At 36.5% G+C, this 17,287-nt stretch overlaps 1 protein-coding gene across 6 annotated transcripts in view; it reads right to left on the minus strand.

Annotated features, from left to right (window-relative positions):
- The window catches only part of Stim1 (stromal interaction molecule 1), a 214,119-nt gene that overhangs the window by 55,073 nt on the left and 141,759 nt on the right, over positions 1-17,287 (minus strand). For all 6 annotated transcript variants that reach the window (XM_013357672.4, XM_005323132.4, XM_040284868.2 and 3 more), the window contains exon 3: positions 10,267-10,381. In XM_013357672.4, coding sequence (XP_013213126.1) covers positions 10,267-10,381 — 115 coding nt within the window. The remainder of the gene's footprint in view (positions 1-10,266; positions 10,382-17,287) is intronic.

Consider the following 17,287-nt stretch of genomic DNA (forward strand, 5'->3'; position numbering starts at 1 on the left):
GTTTATGGATGGACATTTGACTTCAATGTATTAGTTAATATCTCATAGGTAGACCTACATGAAAAAATCATTGACATTTTCTATAATTTATCAACATTTATTGTGCTTTCAGTACCTTATTTTGTTGAATCTCAAATGAGACACCAGTTGTAATCTAAGCTTATCATTCCTTCTACACACATCAAGTGTTACCCCATCAATACAAGAGCCAATATTTATTCTCTCCAAAAAATATGATTACTATCTATATATGATTACACAGGAATTTGCTTGTAACATTTTAAGCACTATCTCTATTTATCAGGGTTCTATTTAAGGATGCCATTTAAGAATATTATTCCCACCCAGAAATTTGGTATCATAGCATGTTTGCTTCATTATCAACAAAAGAAAAATGGTTGGGGGTTGGGGATTGTAATTCAATGCTAGATAATGCACTTAGTATGCTTGAGGTCCTGGGTTCAATCCCTAGAACAACAACAAAAAGAAGCAGAAATCTAATCGGGTATTATTTTAGAAAGATCATTCTGGAACCAATTAAAGGCAATACTGCAGTACAGCTAGGTTAAGTCAAGAACAGTACAAAGTATAATAGTCCAAGCAAAAGATGATTAAGCTGTAACTTCTGCTTCAAGCCAAGATGAAATAACAGGAATGAAATTTATCCTTTCTCTTGAAACAACACATTCCCCACATAACTTTCCCCCACCAAAACAAACAAACAAACAACATATGTGTAACATTGGTCTTCAAGACACTGGACACCAGCTTATAATGGACAGTGATATTTTAGAAGTAGAAAGCAAACAAAGCAATTCATACAAATGCCCCAGCTTATAGCTTTGAGAGAATTTCCAGACATGGTACAAGGAGGGGAAACTAAGGCTGGGGTGGGGGGTGGAATCCTCCTGTCTCAGCCTCCCAAACCACTGGGATTACAGGCATGTACCACCACACCCAGCAGAAGAAAATCTTTGCAAAATATATGTAGTTACCTTCAGTATCAGAGAGGGATTGCATACCTACCTACACACATCCTCCAATATACTTTAAATCATCTCTAGACTACATACATAAAATATCAAATATGATGTAAATACTATGTAAATAGTTGTTACATTGCTTAAGGAATAATGACAAGAAAAAATGTGTACATATTCAATGCAGATACATCAATCTAGGCCTCACTACATAATAGATGAACAAGACGCAATACTCAATGAGTGCTGGAGAGAGACTGAAGATCTGTGAAATGGTGGGAGGCTATGGCAGGGTGTGCCAACACATCACTTAATTTGCACGTGTTCTATGTAGTATTCCGTTTGCAGCAAATTAAACATTTTTGTTTTGAATTTTCTGGAAATATTTTTCAAATATTTTCAATTCAAAGTTGGTTGAATCTGTGGATGTGGAACCTGCTGACTATATCTGATAAAGGACTTATGTCTAGAATATATAAACAACTCTCAAAACTCTATTTAAAAATAAACCAATAAAAAGACGAAAGGTTAACCGATATTCCACCAAAGAAAATAAATAAATGGCAACTTATACACATAAAAACATGCCCAATATCATTAATCATTAGGCAAATATAAAATAAAACCATAAAGAAATACTACTACACTACAGCTAAAATTTAAAAGACAGTCATGGTCAGTGTTGGCAAGTATATGGAAGAACTAAAAATCTCATACTTTACAGGTGGTAACATAAAATGGTGCAACTACTTTGGAAAACAGTTTGATAGTTTCTTAAAGATATTCCTATTATATGACCTAGTCATTCCACTCCTAGGTATTTACCTGAGTGAAAAGAAAATATATACAAGTGTACCCTTTTCCCCACATCCTCGCCAGCACTTGTTATTGTTTGACTTCATAATGGCTGCCATTATTACTGAAGTGAGATGGTATCTTAGAGTGGTTTTAATTTGCATTTCTCTGATTGCTAGAGATGGTGAGCATTTTTTCGTGTATTTGTTGATTGATTGTATGTCCTCCTCTGAGAAGTGTCTGTTCAGATCCTTGGCCCATTTGTTGATTGGGTTATTTGTTTTCTTTTTGTTTAATTTTTTGAGTTCTTTGTATACTCTGGAGATTAGAGCTCTATCTGAAGTGTGAGGGGTAAATATTTGTTCCCAGGATGTAGGCTCCCTATTTACCTCTCTTATTGTTTCTCTTGCTGAGAAAAAACTTTTTAGTTTGAGTATGTCCCATTTGTTGATTCTTGATTTTTAACTCTTGTGCTATAGGTGTCCTATAACTGCAAAATGGTTCAGCAATTTGGAAAGCAGTATGGAGATTCCTTGGAAAACTAGGAATGGAACCACCATTTGACCCAGCTATTCCCCTTCTCGGACTATACCCAAAAGACCTAAAAAGAACATAAAACAGAGACACAGCTACATCAATGTCCATAGCAGCACAATTCACAATAGCTAGACTGTGGAACCAACCCAGATACCCTTCAAAAGATGAATGGATAAAAGAAATGTAGCATTTATACACAATGGAATATTACTCAGCACTGAAAAATAACATAATCATGGCATTTGCAGGGAAATGAATGGCATTAGAGTAGATTATGCTGAGTGAAGCTAGCCAATCCCTAAAAAACAAATGCAGAATGTCTTCTTTGATATAAGGGTGGGAGAGACTCAAAACACAGCAGGGAGGAAGAGCATGAGAGGAAGATTACCATTAAATAGGGACGAGAGAGGTGTGTGGGAATGGGAGAGAGAAGGGGAATTGCATGGAAGATGGTAGGAGACCCTCATTGTTATGCAAAATTACATATAAGTTGGTGTGAGGGGGAACAAAAAAGAGAGAGAGAGAAATGTGTCACAGTAGATTGGGTAGAAAGAGGGGAGGGGAGGGGGATAGGAAGGGCAGCACAATACAATAGACACTAGTATGGCCCTATGTATAAACGTGGCTGTATAACCAATGTGATCCTGCAATCTGTACACGTGGAAAAATAAGATTAAGATTACGAGCAGATTATGCTAAGTGAAGCTAGTCAATCGTTAAAAAACAAATACCAAATGACCCCTTTGATATAAGGGGAGTAAACAAGGACAGGGTAAGGACGAAGAGCTTGAGAAGAAGATTCACATTAAACAGGGATGAGAAAAGGGGAGGGGAGGGGAGGGGAGGGGAGGGGAGGGGGGATAGTAGAGAATAGGACAGACAGCAGAATACATCAGACACTAGAAAGGCAATATGTCAATCAATGGAAGGGTAACTGATGTGATACAGCAATTTGTATATGGGGTAAAGTTGGGAGTTCATAACCCACTTGAATCAAACTGTGAAAGATGATGTATTAAGAACTGTGTAATGTTTTGAACGACCAACAATAAAAATAAATAAATAAAAAAATAAAAATAAAAAAAAAAGATTACGTACCCCATTTGAATCAAATGTATGATATGTCAAGATCATTATAATGTTTTGAGCAACTAATAAAAAAATTTTAAAAAAAGAAAGCATAGTAAATGGAAATGAAGGGGAAATAAAATGGTTTTTGTTTATTTGCTTATTTTGCTTTACCTCTGTAAAACTCCAAATTTGATTTTATTATACAGTATTAGTTTACTATAAATAAGCTGACATTCTGTTTATGTCTCTTCCTCTGCCTCATGGACAGGCACACACTCATAGTTGAATTGAATACTTAATGCTATGATTTTAACAGCAAGCTCTGAAAATATATGTCTCTCTTCAGCTATATGTTTACCATTGTCTGATTCATTACTATGTTCAAACTTCATGTTCTTTCCAACTCAATTAAAATAAAACAGTGAGAAAGTAAAAAAAAAGAAAGAAAGAAAATATATATGTCTGTACAAAGACTTAAGTGAATGTTCACACAAGCTTTATTTGTAAGCGGTAAAAATTGGAAACAGCTCAAAAGTCTACCAACATGTGAATGGGTAAATCAATTGTATTATATCTCTACAATAAATCAACAATCTGCAATAAAAAAGGAATCAACTACCATACTTATAAAATATGAATGTATCTCAAAATAATTATGTTGAGTGAAAGATGTTGGATTTTACTTATTTACTTGTTTGTTTGTTTATTTTTGGCACCAAGGATTGAACCCATAGGCACTTAACCACTGAGCCACATCCCCAGCTCTTTTTATGTTTTATTTTGAGACAGAGTCCCACTAAGTCGAGGATAGTCAGGAACTTGCAATCCTTCTGCCTCGGCCTCTCTAGCTACTAGGATTAGAGGTATGCAACACCATGCCTGGCAAGATGCTAGATTTTTAAGAATATATATTATATAATTTTATTTATATAAAACTCTAGAAAATGCAAACCAATCTGTGACAAAAGGGAGATCAGTGGTTGCATAGGAGTAGGAAGAGACTACAAAGGACTGTAAGAAAACTTTTAGGGATGATGAAAAATCAACTATCTTCATTGATGTCATGGTTTCACAATTGTATACATACACTTAGACTTGAAAAATAATAAACTTTAAATATTTATACTTTTTATATATCAATTATAACTTGATAAATCTCATTTAGGAGATAAGTTGAGCTAATATGGTATTATATTAAGATTATACATAAGACATATTAAAGAAGGCCAGGCTCAGAGGCACATACCTATAATCCCAGCAACTTGGGAGGCTGAGGCAGAAGGATCACAAGTTAGAGATCAGCCTCAGCAACTTCACAAAACTCCCAGCAATTTAGCTAGACCTTTTCTCAAAATTAAAAGGAAGGAAGGAAGGAAGGAAGGAAGGAAGGAAGGAAGGAAGGAAGGAAGGAAGGAAGGAAGGAAGGAAAGGAGGGAGGGAGGGAGGGAGGGAGGGAAGGAAAGGAAAGGAAAGGAAAGGATATGCAGCTCAACAGTATAATTACCTCTTTCTCCCTCAAAATGTAGCATCAACAATGGCTGATGTTTTTATCTAAATGACTTAAGGATTCACTTACTTAACAAATTAACCTTTAAAGGGCTAAAAAAATGGAAAAATGAATATATTTCTTACTAATATTATGCAAAAGCAAAAAGAGATGCTAACTGCTACATATTGACCTGACTTTTGAAAGGGTTTAGACTGAAGTCTGGTGCCACCTGGCCTCTCTGTGCTATATCAACAGAGTTGCCAGTTCTGCTGGGTTTTTCTCTTGAAAGCCTCCTGATTTTCCAGTATTGACTCACTGCCTTCGGCAGAAAAATCCTCTCTTCCAAAGAGTAGCATAGACAGAAATGGTGATCTATGAGTTTATCTCATTGTTTCCAAAAACCTAATAGAAAATAAACACTTTCTCATGACAAAGTCAATTAGATATCAGATCCTATACTTTTAGCTGGAATCATATTACTTAGTTAGAATCAAAGATTAAGTTATGATGTCTTTTATTCAGAAAAATGGGGAAAGAAATTATTACTTAAGAAATATACTTTGAGATTGAGGATGTAGCTCAGTAGTAATAGTAGTACTTGCCTAACGTAAACAAACAAGATCCTGGGTTATATGCAGGGCCTTGTGTTAATCCCAAGTACCAGAAAATAAAAAGAAATAAATATACTTTGCTTGACAGATAGCATAATTTAAAATTGAGTATTCAGGAAGGGTAGGAAAAACAGTAACAACTCACTTTGTTTAGAAAAAATAAAAGCCATGCTTTAAAGGAGGATCCCCTTAAATCAGTGCTTCTGTAAAATACCATTTCCACCGGCTCAAATATTCCAACAACAATTCTATTTCTCAAATATTTTACAGAATCTACTCAGCATTCCTTTCTTTAAAGAACTGCCACTCTGCCACTTCCCCTACCTCACATGGTCTCATAAGGGACCGGAAATTGTAGCATACACTTTCAACTACTCTATATAAATCTGTAATCCAATCTGTGCCAATATAATTCTCCATCTCCAACCCTACCCATCTCTACCCATACCCGGGTCATATTAGACTCTTGAACAAAAATATTGAGGGATGAAAAATGAAAAGAATCATCTGAGAGAGCCAATAAGAAAAAGCCAATGCCCTAATCTCTGCTACTGGTATCCCTAAAGTTATATTTGTTCTAGGTCCTTCCTCAGTCTAGCCTGTTCAGTTCTTCCTTACTTAATTACTTAAGGTTTTATAATAAGGAAATTGACTAGTCTTCACCCTCCATTCCTGAGAGGTAACTACTAAACTCTTAGAATTTCCCCAGTGACAGGGGTATCTTTCTTATTCATGGTGGGCCCCTTGAATTTATGCTAATGAAATGCCTTGGAATGGGAGATTTGTCACTAGAAAGACTAACCAGGTGATTAGAGGGTTGGGGCTTTGGCTAATACCAGTTCACCCTTTAAGAGAAAAAGGAGGCTAAAGACTGGGTTCAATCACAAAGCCAACAATTCAATTATAACTATGTTTAAAAAAAAAAAAAACACTTTAGGGGCCAGGGTTGTGGCTCAACAGTAGAGTGCTTTCCTAGCATGCATGAGGCACTGGGTTCAATCCTCTATCTACAACTTAAAAAAAAAAAAAAAAAAAATATGGTGATCACCAAAGTCAACTGAGCTTTCTGATTGGCAAACACATAGATGTGCTGGGCGGGCAATGTGTCCTGTCCCATCTACCAGGAGAAGACACAGAAGTGCCAGATCTCAACCTATGAGTCTTTTTTTTTTTTTTGGTTAGTCCTATTTTGTAGCCTTTATAATACTATAATGCTAAAAACAGGGCTTTTTTGAGTTTTGAATAGCTCTAGCAAATTATAGAACCTAGGAGGTCTGGGAACTCCCAACTTTGTGGCCAGTTGGTAAAAACTGCAGGAGACCTGTGAATTTCCAAAGCTTATGGCTGATGTCTAAAGTGAGGGTAGTTTTGGGTCTATACCCTTAACATGTGAATTAAAAGTGTTTCACTAATCTCTCTTTGCCTTATTTTTGTAGTTAGTAAATGAAGATAACCACAGTATCTACACTTCATAAAGTTTTTATAAGAAATAAATGAGTTAATACATATAAAAAACTTAGAATAGTGCCTAGGACATATTAAATATTATACAAATTTTAGTTGCTGTTTTATTTTGAAACAGGGTCTTGCTAAATTGCTTAAACTTGCCTTGAATTTATGATACTTCTGCCTCAGCCTCCCAAATCACTGGGATTACAGGCATGCTTTATTTGTGTTTGCAGTCTGGGGATTGAACATGCTAGGTAAGCACTCTACCACTGAGCTACTTCCCCAACACTCCCATTTTTTTTTTTAATTTTTATTTTGAGACAAGGTATAATTAAATTGCTGAGACTGGCCTTGAATTTGTAATCCTCCCACCTTGGCCTCCCAAGTAGCTGAGATTACAGATATGCTTGCTCCACTGTACCTTTCCTTGAATTGTTGTTTTTATTATAAAAATCCAGAGGTGGTTAATATAGAGATTAGCAAGCTTTTCTGTTTAGATCTAAATAATAGAGAAAAAGTTGGCTTCCAACATTAGTCAGAAAATGTTGACAACATTAATCACATAGAGGAGACGGACATTAGCCAGATAATGTTCTGAACACAAATGATTGCTGCTGATATCTACATCATCTAGCTAAACTCAGACCAGTCAGTTTCAGCCAGTGCCAGAATATTACATGTTTTTTATAGCCTGAAATTGTCACTAGAGAAATTAGGGGACTTGTTCTGAATAAGGAGGCAAGTTATTGGTAAGAACACAATACAAAAACAATCTTACTTCTAGTTTATCAAATCACTAGGAATAACACATGGTAAGCCAATGCTAAAATCACTTTTCCTATCTTAGCTGTTAACTACATTACTATGCATTCAAATGTTTTTCTCTGCTCCCCTCCTCCAAAACCTCACTCCATTGTCTTCCATTTTCCTGTAATTTAGAATATACTAAAAGTGTTCCAAATAGTTGCTGAGTCCAAAAATAATGTTCTTACCAGAAAATTGCTTGGAGCTGTTTTCCAGTATTATGATTCAATCCCTTTATTTTTGCTTCCTCTTGGTCACCTTCTCTTCCCAGCTACTTCTCTATGAGTTTTTAGAAAAAGCTACGAATGCTCTCTCTGCCATCTTTCATTCTAAATTCCTACTTTAAAAGTCCACTCTTTTTTTTTTTTTTTTTTTAGTTGTAGTTGGACACAATACCTTTATTTTATTTTTATATGGTGCTGAGGATCGAACCCAGGGCCTCACACATGCTAGGCAAGCACTCTGCCACTGAGCCACAACCCCAGCCCCAAAGGTCCACTCTTAAAAATTAGGTACCCTATCTTTACATCACTGGAGAAAAAAATCAAAATTAAATGGTACCAATGGAAGATCTTTCCTGGCAATATTGGTCTAATTCCAAAGTTCATGTCACTACTTCATCTTTTATTAGTAGACAGTTTGAGGTGCTCAGGAACTATTAAAGAACCCCCCCCACACACATACACACAAGGAATTCAGCTTCTGAAGATTTCCAGGAAGCTCTTTCCTTATGCTCCTTCTAAATTGACAAAACAGAATTAAGAAGCTTGTCCATCCCAGAACCAGGACTCCAGGTCTTCCTGCTTCAAATCTAACACTCTCTACCTACATTATAGATGAGCCCTTCCAGATCTAAAATTCCATAATCCTAGGTAAAAATTTAAATAAAAATAGAAACTGCCTCATTTCTACCAAAAGTAGTCTTTTCTATCACCAGATCAGTGCTTTCAACCAAGATTTTAAGGAAAAGCATTGACGTGGAGATTAGAAGGCCAAAACTGAAGTCCTGGCTCTACTAAATGCATAATAATGAACTAGCGAATTTATAGGCCAAGGCCTAAGGTTCCTCATCTGAAAACCCTTCTTAGATTTATCATTATATCTTAGGAATGTCTCCCAAAGTCTCATGTGTTTAGAGGGCTTTGGGGAAGTGATTGGATCATGAAAACTCTGACCTCATCAGTGGATTAATCCATTGGCTGAATGGATTACTAGGAGTGGGACTCAATTAAAGGAAGCAAGTCACTTTTGGCTACCTGCAGAGGGTTTAATCTTCTCCCTGCCCTCCACATTCCACCCCTGCTTCCCAGCTAATATGAGTTGAGCAGCCTTCTTCCACCAGGCCCTTCCTCCATGTTTCTGCCTCAGAGCTAGCCAACCATCAAATGAAACCTACAAAAACATGAGCCAAAATAAATCTTTCCTCCCTAAATTGTTTTTGCCAGGTGTTTTGGTCACAGAGACAAAAGGCTGACTAACACAAGAACCCATGCTAAGGACCCTGAAAAGAGACTGTTTCCAATTTTTTTTTTATATCAAAGAAAGCTCTAGTCACAGAGATAAATGGAGAGAAAGCTTAAGCCCTCTTTTTACTTTTCCTGTCAAATCTCACACAAGTAGACATATTCCTTTACACAATACTCTGAAAGTACTACAGAAAAAAAAATGGTAGTCATGATTAAGCAGTTTCATCATACATGAAAAAGATCTAAAGTTTTCATTAATAAATTCAATTCAAATCAGTAGAGTAATGACTTCTGAAGGGACCAGTACCTAATTAGACTATGTTAACAGATGAACAGGGTTCAGAACTGAGGTGACAATCCAGATCAATTCTGTAAGAATTTGGGAGTCTGTGTCCAACTCCAGGATCTAAGAAACACGTTCACAAAATTTTTTACGGACAGAAAACCAAGGTATCTGAGGAGAAGGACGAGGCTGAAAACCAAGATATCTAAGGAGGGGCTGGGGATATAGCTCAGATGGTAGAGTGCTTGCCTTGTATATACAAGGCCCTAGGTTCAATCCCCAGCACCGAGAAAAAAAAAAAAAAAGATATCTGAGGAGGAGGACGAGGCTGAGAAAAGGTTTTCTCAAAGAAGTAGGGCTACTCAACCTGGAAAAGAGAAGACTCAAAGGAGAATCCAACTTTTACTTTGGTTCTAAGTGGGAGCGACAGAAGAAACAGCTTGCCTCAAGAGACCAGCAAGCTCTTTATCTCTAGAGATGATGCATCAGAAGCTAAGAGATTCCCATGGGGTGGGAATAAGGAGAGAAGTAGAGAATAAGCTAGAGTTCAAAAAACATTCTGACTCTGGAGAATCTTTCCTAGTTCCCAGCATAGTGACTACTTAGTCTTATTCAATGACTATATATAGAATCATTTCAATAATTTGCTTTTTAACTAAGTATTTTATGTTCTTATCATACTAGTATTTTATGTTCCTATTTCTTTAAGTTCAATTTGCTATCTTCGTCTCTCTTCTCTGAGCCTTCTAACAACTAGGAATGACAACAGGCTGCCTATTACCTTCTGAGGACTTCCATGCTTTCCACAGGTCCTCCACGCTGATGAGCTTGTCCTCACCATGGAAGGTGCTGTGCTTCACTGTTGGGTCATGGTAATTGAGGTCTTCCCTCAGGAACTGCAAGGGGAAAGCACACAAGTCACAAGAGATCCCTGGGAGCCAGCACACCAAGATCTCCACTCAAGTTATTTGCCTCGAGCTATCCACAGCACATTCCATTTACCCAATGCATGTGTATTATATCACTCATGTATCTTTCCTTGTGCATATGTCTTAGTTGCCATTGAGACTACATTTTCTTGTAATATATTTCACTTGAAAAAAATAAATATGAATTAGAAATTCTTTCCTCATACTGTTTTTTGAATTATGGGAAGATAAATGACAGTTAACTGGAATTTAATAAGCTAAAAGAGGGAAGAAAAAATAGAAAGAATAATTAACAATTTTTGAGTACTTCTTTATATACTAAGAAATATTCTAAGAACTTTCACAATATTTTCTCATCTAATCTTCACAGCCAATGAATTATCACACCTATTCTAGAAATAAGAATAGTAACATTCTCAAAGATAATGCAATTTGTACCCAAATCATATTAGTTTCAGAAAGTTAAATTACTTGCTGTGATGATTTTAAAACATCCACAAATTCTCAAATTGTCCCCAAATTCCTTGACAATTCTCCTATCAAAGGTGGATTCCACTCCCATTGAATATAAGCTAACATTAGTGATTCATTATTATGGTTTAGATAAGTACCACTCAAAGGTCCATGTGTTAAAGGCTTAGTTTATAAAGTGTCACTACTGAGATGTGATGCAATATTTGAAAGATCCTTAGGTCACTGAGGGCATGCCATCAAAGGGAATTGTAGGCCTCCAGCCTCCTCCTCTTTCTCTTTACTTCCTGATTTGGTGATAAGTCATTTTTGCTCCACTACTCAGAGACCCAAAGAAATTAGGACACTCAACTTTGGATTGGAATCTACAGAACTGTCAGCCAAAATACATCTTTACTCTTTATAAGTTAGTATACACACACACACACACACACACACACACACACACACACACATTTTAGTCAGCTTTTTCACTGTAGTAGCCAAAATATTTGAAAAAAAAATTACAGGAGGAAAAGTTTACTTTGGTCCTCACAGTTTCATAGTTCTCAGTTCATAGATGACCAACTCCACCACTCTGGGTTCAAGGTGAAGCAGAACATCAAGGCAGAAGGGTGTGGCAGAGGAAAGCAGCTTAGGACATAGCAAAGAGAAACTGCTCCATTCAGTAGGGACAAAATATATACCTCAAAGGCACACCCCCCAGTGATGCAACTCCTCCAGCTATACCCTACCTGCCTACAGTTACTACCCAGTTAATTCCTATCAGAGGATTAATGCACTGATTAGGTTAAGACTCTCATAACCCAAACATTTTACATCTAAACTTTCTTGCATTGTCTTGCATGCACGAGTGTGTGTGTGTGTGTGTGTGTGTGTGTGTATGTATTTTTAAGATGCAGTCTTGTTATGTTGCCCAGGCTACCTTGAATTCCTGGGCTCAAGCAATCCTCCTGCCTCTGTCTCTCAAGTAACTAAGATTTCAACATATATTTAATAAAAATTTCCATGTACCAGCTATAGTTCCAGGTACTAAAGCAAGAAGTAGTAACCAAAACAGACAAAAATGTTATATGTTTATCCTCACTGAGCTACCAAAAGGCCTTAGAAGAGGAAACACTAAAAGAAGGGGATTTTTCTACAATTACCAGGTAACTCTAGGAAATACTCTGATAGGAGATACCAGCTGTTTATAGGGAACTCACAAGAAGTAAGAAAGCTTGATCATGAAATATGGATATAGCAGAGAAGCTCACAGAAAGTATAAAAAGTAGATCTACACAAGCTGGGTGTCGTGGTACACACCTGTAATTCCAGTGATTTGGGAGGCTGAAGTGGGAGGATCAGAAATTCAAGGCCAATCTTGGCAATTTAGTGAGACCCTGTCCCCAAATAAAAAGGGCTGGGAATGTAGCTCATTGGTAAAATGTCCCTATGTTCAATCCCCAGTTCTGGAAAAAAATAAAAGTACCTACACAGGAACTCACATACAAACATACAAGCCTTAGTGGTGTCATAACACATGCCAAGAGGAAACAGGGTCAGAAAACAAGACCAGCAAGAAGATGGTGCCAAATGATGGAAAAGGCAGATAGACAATTTATGTGAAGGAAGGGCCTGATTCTTTTTGGAACCATTTTAGAGAACAAAGAAGTGAGGTTGCAACAATCAAGCCTTAAGAGTCAGAAAGACAATATACTATAAAGAGATCAGAACCTATAAAACAGGCCACTTATTTCCTATGTGGCTTTTGGGCAAGCTTCTCAGCCTCTTGGTTTATTAGTGTCTCAAACAAAGAGCTAATTATCCTCTCATTTGAGTAGGATGAGACATGCTTGCAGAAGTCATAAATTACCTTTACAAGGATCTTTTTTATTGGCCCCAAAGTATATTGTAAAGTTGAACCTAAGCCTTGCTTTTCGGACTGTCTCCTAAAACAACAACAAAACAAAGAGGTTCTAGTGGCTTGGCTTTTGGCTTAGTGGTAGAGCACTCACCTAGTACACGTGGGGCTCTGTGCTGATCCTCAGCATCAAATACAAATAAATAAAATAAAGGTATTGTGTCCACCTACAACTAAAAACATATTTAAAAAGAAGAGGATCTAACAATACCAAACTCCAGTGACTTTTACAATTTTATATAGGAGAGGCTTAAGAAATATAATTTGATTAGAAAGGGAGGGCAGTGGCTAAGGGACTGACTCATTATGAGGTTGTGTTTTCAAAGCAAACACGCTATTGTTTGTTTGTTTGTTTGTTGAAACTAGGGGCATCCTCACCCTTTTTATTTTTTATTTTGAGATAGGAACTCACTAAATTGCTTAGGACCTAAGTTGCTTAGGCTGGCCTAGCACTCATTTCTCTTGCCTTAGCCTTCCAGGTCCTTAGGATTACAGGCATGTGCCATCACACCTGGCAAGAGAAAAAGACTCTTGATCAAAGATGATCTTTTCTATGTTCGCACAACTACTATGCATACCTTTATGAGTCTTTTTATGTGTCTATCTTCCCTGCCAACCATATCCCACTGATAGAAGCTCCCAGACACCCAGTTATAAGCATAACACACTAGAATATTATATTGAACTACTACTCTGATGTCCAATATATTTGAGGTACTCATTACTACATCTTACTTTAATACTGTGCTATATCCAGTTAACAGCTGAAGTCTGATTAAAGAAAAAGTTCAAAAGCAACAAAAAGCCAAAACAAAACAGGCCACTTTTGGCTTTCACAAAACAGGATTTACTGTTTCAGACTCTGAACAAACAGCTCCTCCCTCAAGAGGATCCAAAGAGACTCTCTAAAAGATGTGTCTTAATTTGCCTCACCAGAAGGAATGGAGCACTGGCTAGAACTGCAGCTGAATATCTCAATATCTCGCCTAAGTGCCAAGGTACCAGCTGTCACTAGGTATATTTAGCTCATGAGCTCAGAAAAGTGATCTCCCAGTAGCTGGCAGTAGTGAAGTAGTGTGGATGGGAATAGAGAAGAAAGGATATCTCTCTAGAATTCCCATAATACAGGCTCAGAGTTTTCTAACATAGGCCAGAAGAAGAGCAACACATCTTTGGATATAGGGATCTGAGCAGCTCTCCTGGGAAGAGCTGATTTTAAATTAATTGGTTTTCTTCTTAAAACCAGTTAATCCTCTTTCCCCATCCAATCTTGTTCCTCACTACCTACCTTCCATATCTTCTAAACCAAACCACATGACCTCCTCTACTCCCATTTCCTGTGAAAGCCCACTATCTAGTATTAAGAATCCATAAACAACATGTTCTATATTAGACAACTCCTGTTTATCTCCTAAACATCCAGCAAGGACCCAAATTTTAGCTATGTAGCTCTGAATGTCTTTAACACACAGTGCTAGAACAATGATGACTCAGAGATGAAATACATGTCCACAATGACATCAGAAGCCCTTGGCTAGAAGTTAGGGAGAGGAGAGTCATTTCTCCCTCATTTTTGTACATCTAAGTCTCAATTCTACCATATTAAACACTAGAATAATCTATAGAAAGTAAAAACCTAACTAGACCAATTTACCTACTTAAAAATCTCACAACTCCCCATTATTTCCAGACTTCTTAATCTGTCATTTAAGGTCTTTTACAAGGTGGCCCATAGATTGACTTCCCAGTCTTGGCCATTCTCCTTTCCTACAAGACCTTACACTACAGACCAGTGGTCAGAAAATTGTGGCCATGGAACAAATCCAGTTTGCCACTTGCTTTTGTAAATAAAATTTTATTGGAACATAGTCAGATTCACTCACTGATATATTATCTATGGTTGTTTCATGCTACAAAGACAGAATTGAGTAATTGTTACAGTGACTCAAAGCCAGCAAAGTCTAAAATATTTACTGTTTGGCTCTTTATAGAAAAAACTACTAACCCCTGCTATAGACACATTTAATCCACTTCATGCTCCTCAAACCTCTGCATAAGGTGCTCCATATAAAATGCTTTCTCCTACTTTTTGTTTGTTAAGGATACAGTCTCTCTCTGTAAAGTTTTCCAGACTTCTCCGAGATAAGTTAATTGCCCCTTGGTTCTCAGGGTTATATATCTATCACAATGCTTATCTCATTGTTCTATAACAACTCCCTAAGCAACTCAAAAGTGAATACTGTATTTCATTTATCATTTATCTCTTCAACCAGCATTTGTAAATTTTCTGGAACAACTAAATGAATAATTAATTTAGCTCCATAGGCCCATCCCCAAGCATAAGGCCTGGCATAAAACAGAGTATATCATTATTAAAAATTGAATGAGTGTCTTTTACCTGAGTTTTTCCTATAACATGTAGCAGAATGCTTAGTTTAAAATAGCTAGTCAAAATAGCTATGTCTATGAATAATTCTCTAAAATATACCATATATTATGCCACAAAGTAACTCTTAACATATACAAAAAAGTAGAGATATTACCCTTCATTCTATCAGATCATAATAGAATAAAATTAGAAATCAATGATAAAATAAGAAATAAAAGCTACTCCAATACCTGGAGACTAAAAAGTATGCTACTGAGTGAACAATGGATTCCAAAAGAAATAAAGGAGGAGATTAAAAAATTCTTAGAGGTAAGTTGGGTGTAGTATAGCACGTCTATAATCCAAGCAGCTTGGGAGGCTGAGATAGGAGGATTGAGAGTTCAAAGCCAGCCTCAGCAAAAGTGAGGTGTGAAACAACTCAGTGAGACACTGTCTCTAAATAAAAAATACAAAATAGGGCTGGGGATGTGGCTCAGTGGTTGAGTGCCCCTGAGTTCAATGCCTAGTAACAAAAAAAAAAAAAAAATCTTAGAAGTAAATGAGAACAATGATACAACATAACAATATCTCTAGGACACATTGAAGGCAATTATAAGAGGAAAGTTCAATGCTTAAAAGAAGAAAAGGTCAACAAATAAATGACCTAACATTACACCTCAAAGCCCTAGAAACAGAAGAACAAATCAACACCAAAAGGAGTAGAAGACAGGAAATAATTAAAATAGAGCTGAAACTAATGAAACTGAAACAAAAGAAACAACTGAAAAAATTGACAGAACCAAAAGTTGGTTCTTTGAAAAAATAAATAAAGTTGACAAATTCTTAGCCATGCTAGCGAAGAGAAACAGAAAGAAAACGCAAATTATAACACACATGATGAAAAAGGAAATATCACAACAGACACTACAGAAATACAGAAGATAATTAGAAATTATTTTTAAAACTTGTACTCCAATAAAATAGAAAATACTGAAGGCATCAACAAATTTCTAGAGTCATATTATTTGCCCAAATTGAATCAGGATAATATACACAATTTAAACAGATCAATTTCAAGCAATGAAATAGAAGATGCCATCAGAAGCCTACCAATCAAGGACTGAATGGATACACAGCTGAGTTCTCAAGGCCTTTAAATAAGAACTAGTACCATTACTCTCCAATTTATTTCAGGAAATAGAAAAAGAGGGAGCACTTCCAAACTCATTCTATGAGGCCAATATCACCCTGATCCCAAAACCAGGCGAAGACACATCAAAGAAAGAAAACCTCAGACCAATATCTCTAATGAATATAGATGTAAAAATTCTCAATAAAATTTTGGCAAATTAAACACAAAAACATATCAAAAAGATAGTACACCACTATCAATTGGGGTTTATCCCAGGGATGCAAGGTTCATTCAACATACGGAAACTAATAAATGTAATTCATCACATCAACAGACTTAAAGATAAGAATCATGTGGGCCTGGCATGTGCGGGGCACTGGGTTCGATTCTCAGCACCACATAAAAATAAAATAAAGATGCTGTGTCCACCGAAAACTGGAAAATAAATATTAAAAATCTCTCTCTCTCTCTCTCTCTCTCTCTCTCTCTCTCTCTTTGAAAAAAAAAGAATCATAGGATCATCTCAATAGATGCAGAAAAAGCATGACAAAATAGAGCACCGCTTCATGTTCAAAACACTAGAAAAACTAGGGATGACAGGAACACATCTCAACATCGTAAAAGCTATCTATGCTAAGACCCAGGCCAACATCATTCTAAATGGAAAAAAAATTGAAAGCATTCCCTCTAAAAACTGGAACAAGACAGGGATGCCCTCTTGTACCACTTCTATTTAACATAGTTCTTGAAACACCAGCCAGAGCAATTACACAGATGAATGAAATTAAAGGGATACGGATAGGTAAAGAAGAACTCATATTAGCACTTTTTGCCAACAATATGATTCTCTACCTAGAAGATCCAAAAAACTTCTAGAACTAGTAAATGAATTCAGCAAAGTAGCAGGATATAAAATTAACACACACTAATCAAAGGCATTTCTGATATCAGTGACAAATCCTCCGAAAGGGAAATGAGAAAACTACCCCATTTTCTGTA

The sequence above is a fragment of the Ictidomys tridecemlineatus genome, chromosome 4 (genome assembly GCF_052094955.1).
Source record: "Ictidomys tridecemlineatus isolate mIctTri1 chromosome 4, mIctTri1.hap1, whole genome shotgun sequence".
Lineage (NCBI taxonomy): Eukaryota > Metazoa > Chordata > Mammalia > Rodentia > Sciuridae > Ictidomys > Ictidomys tridecemlineatus.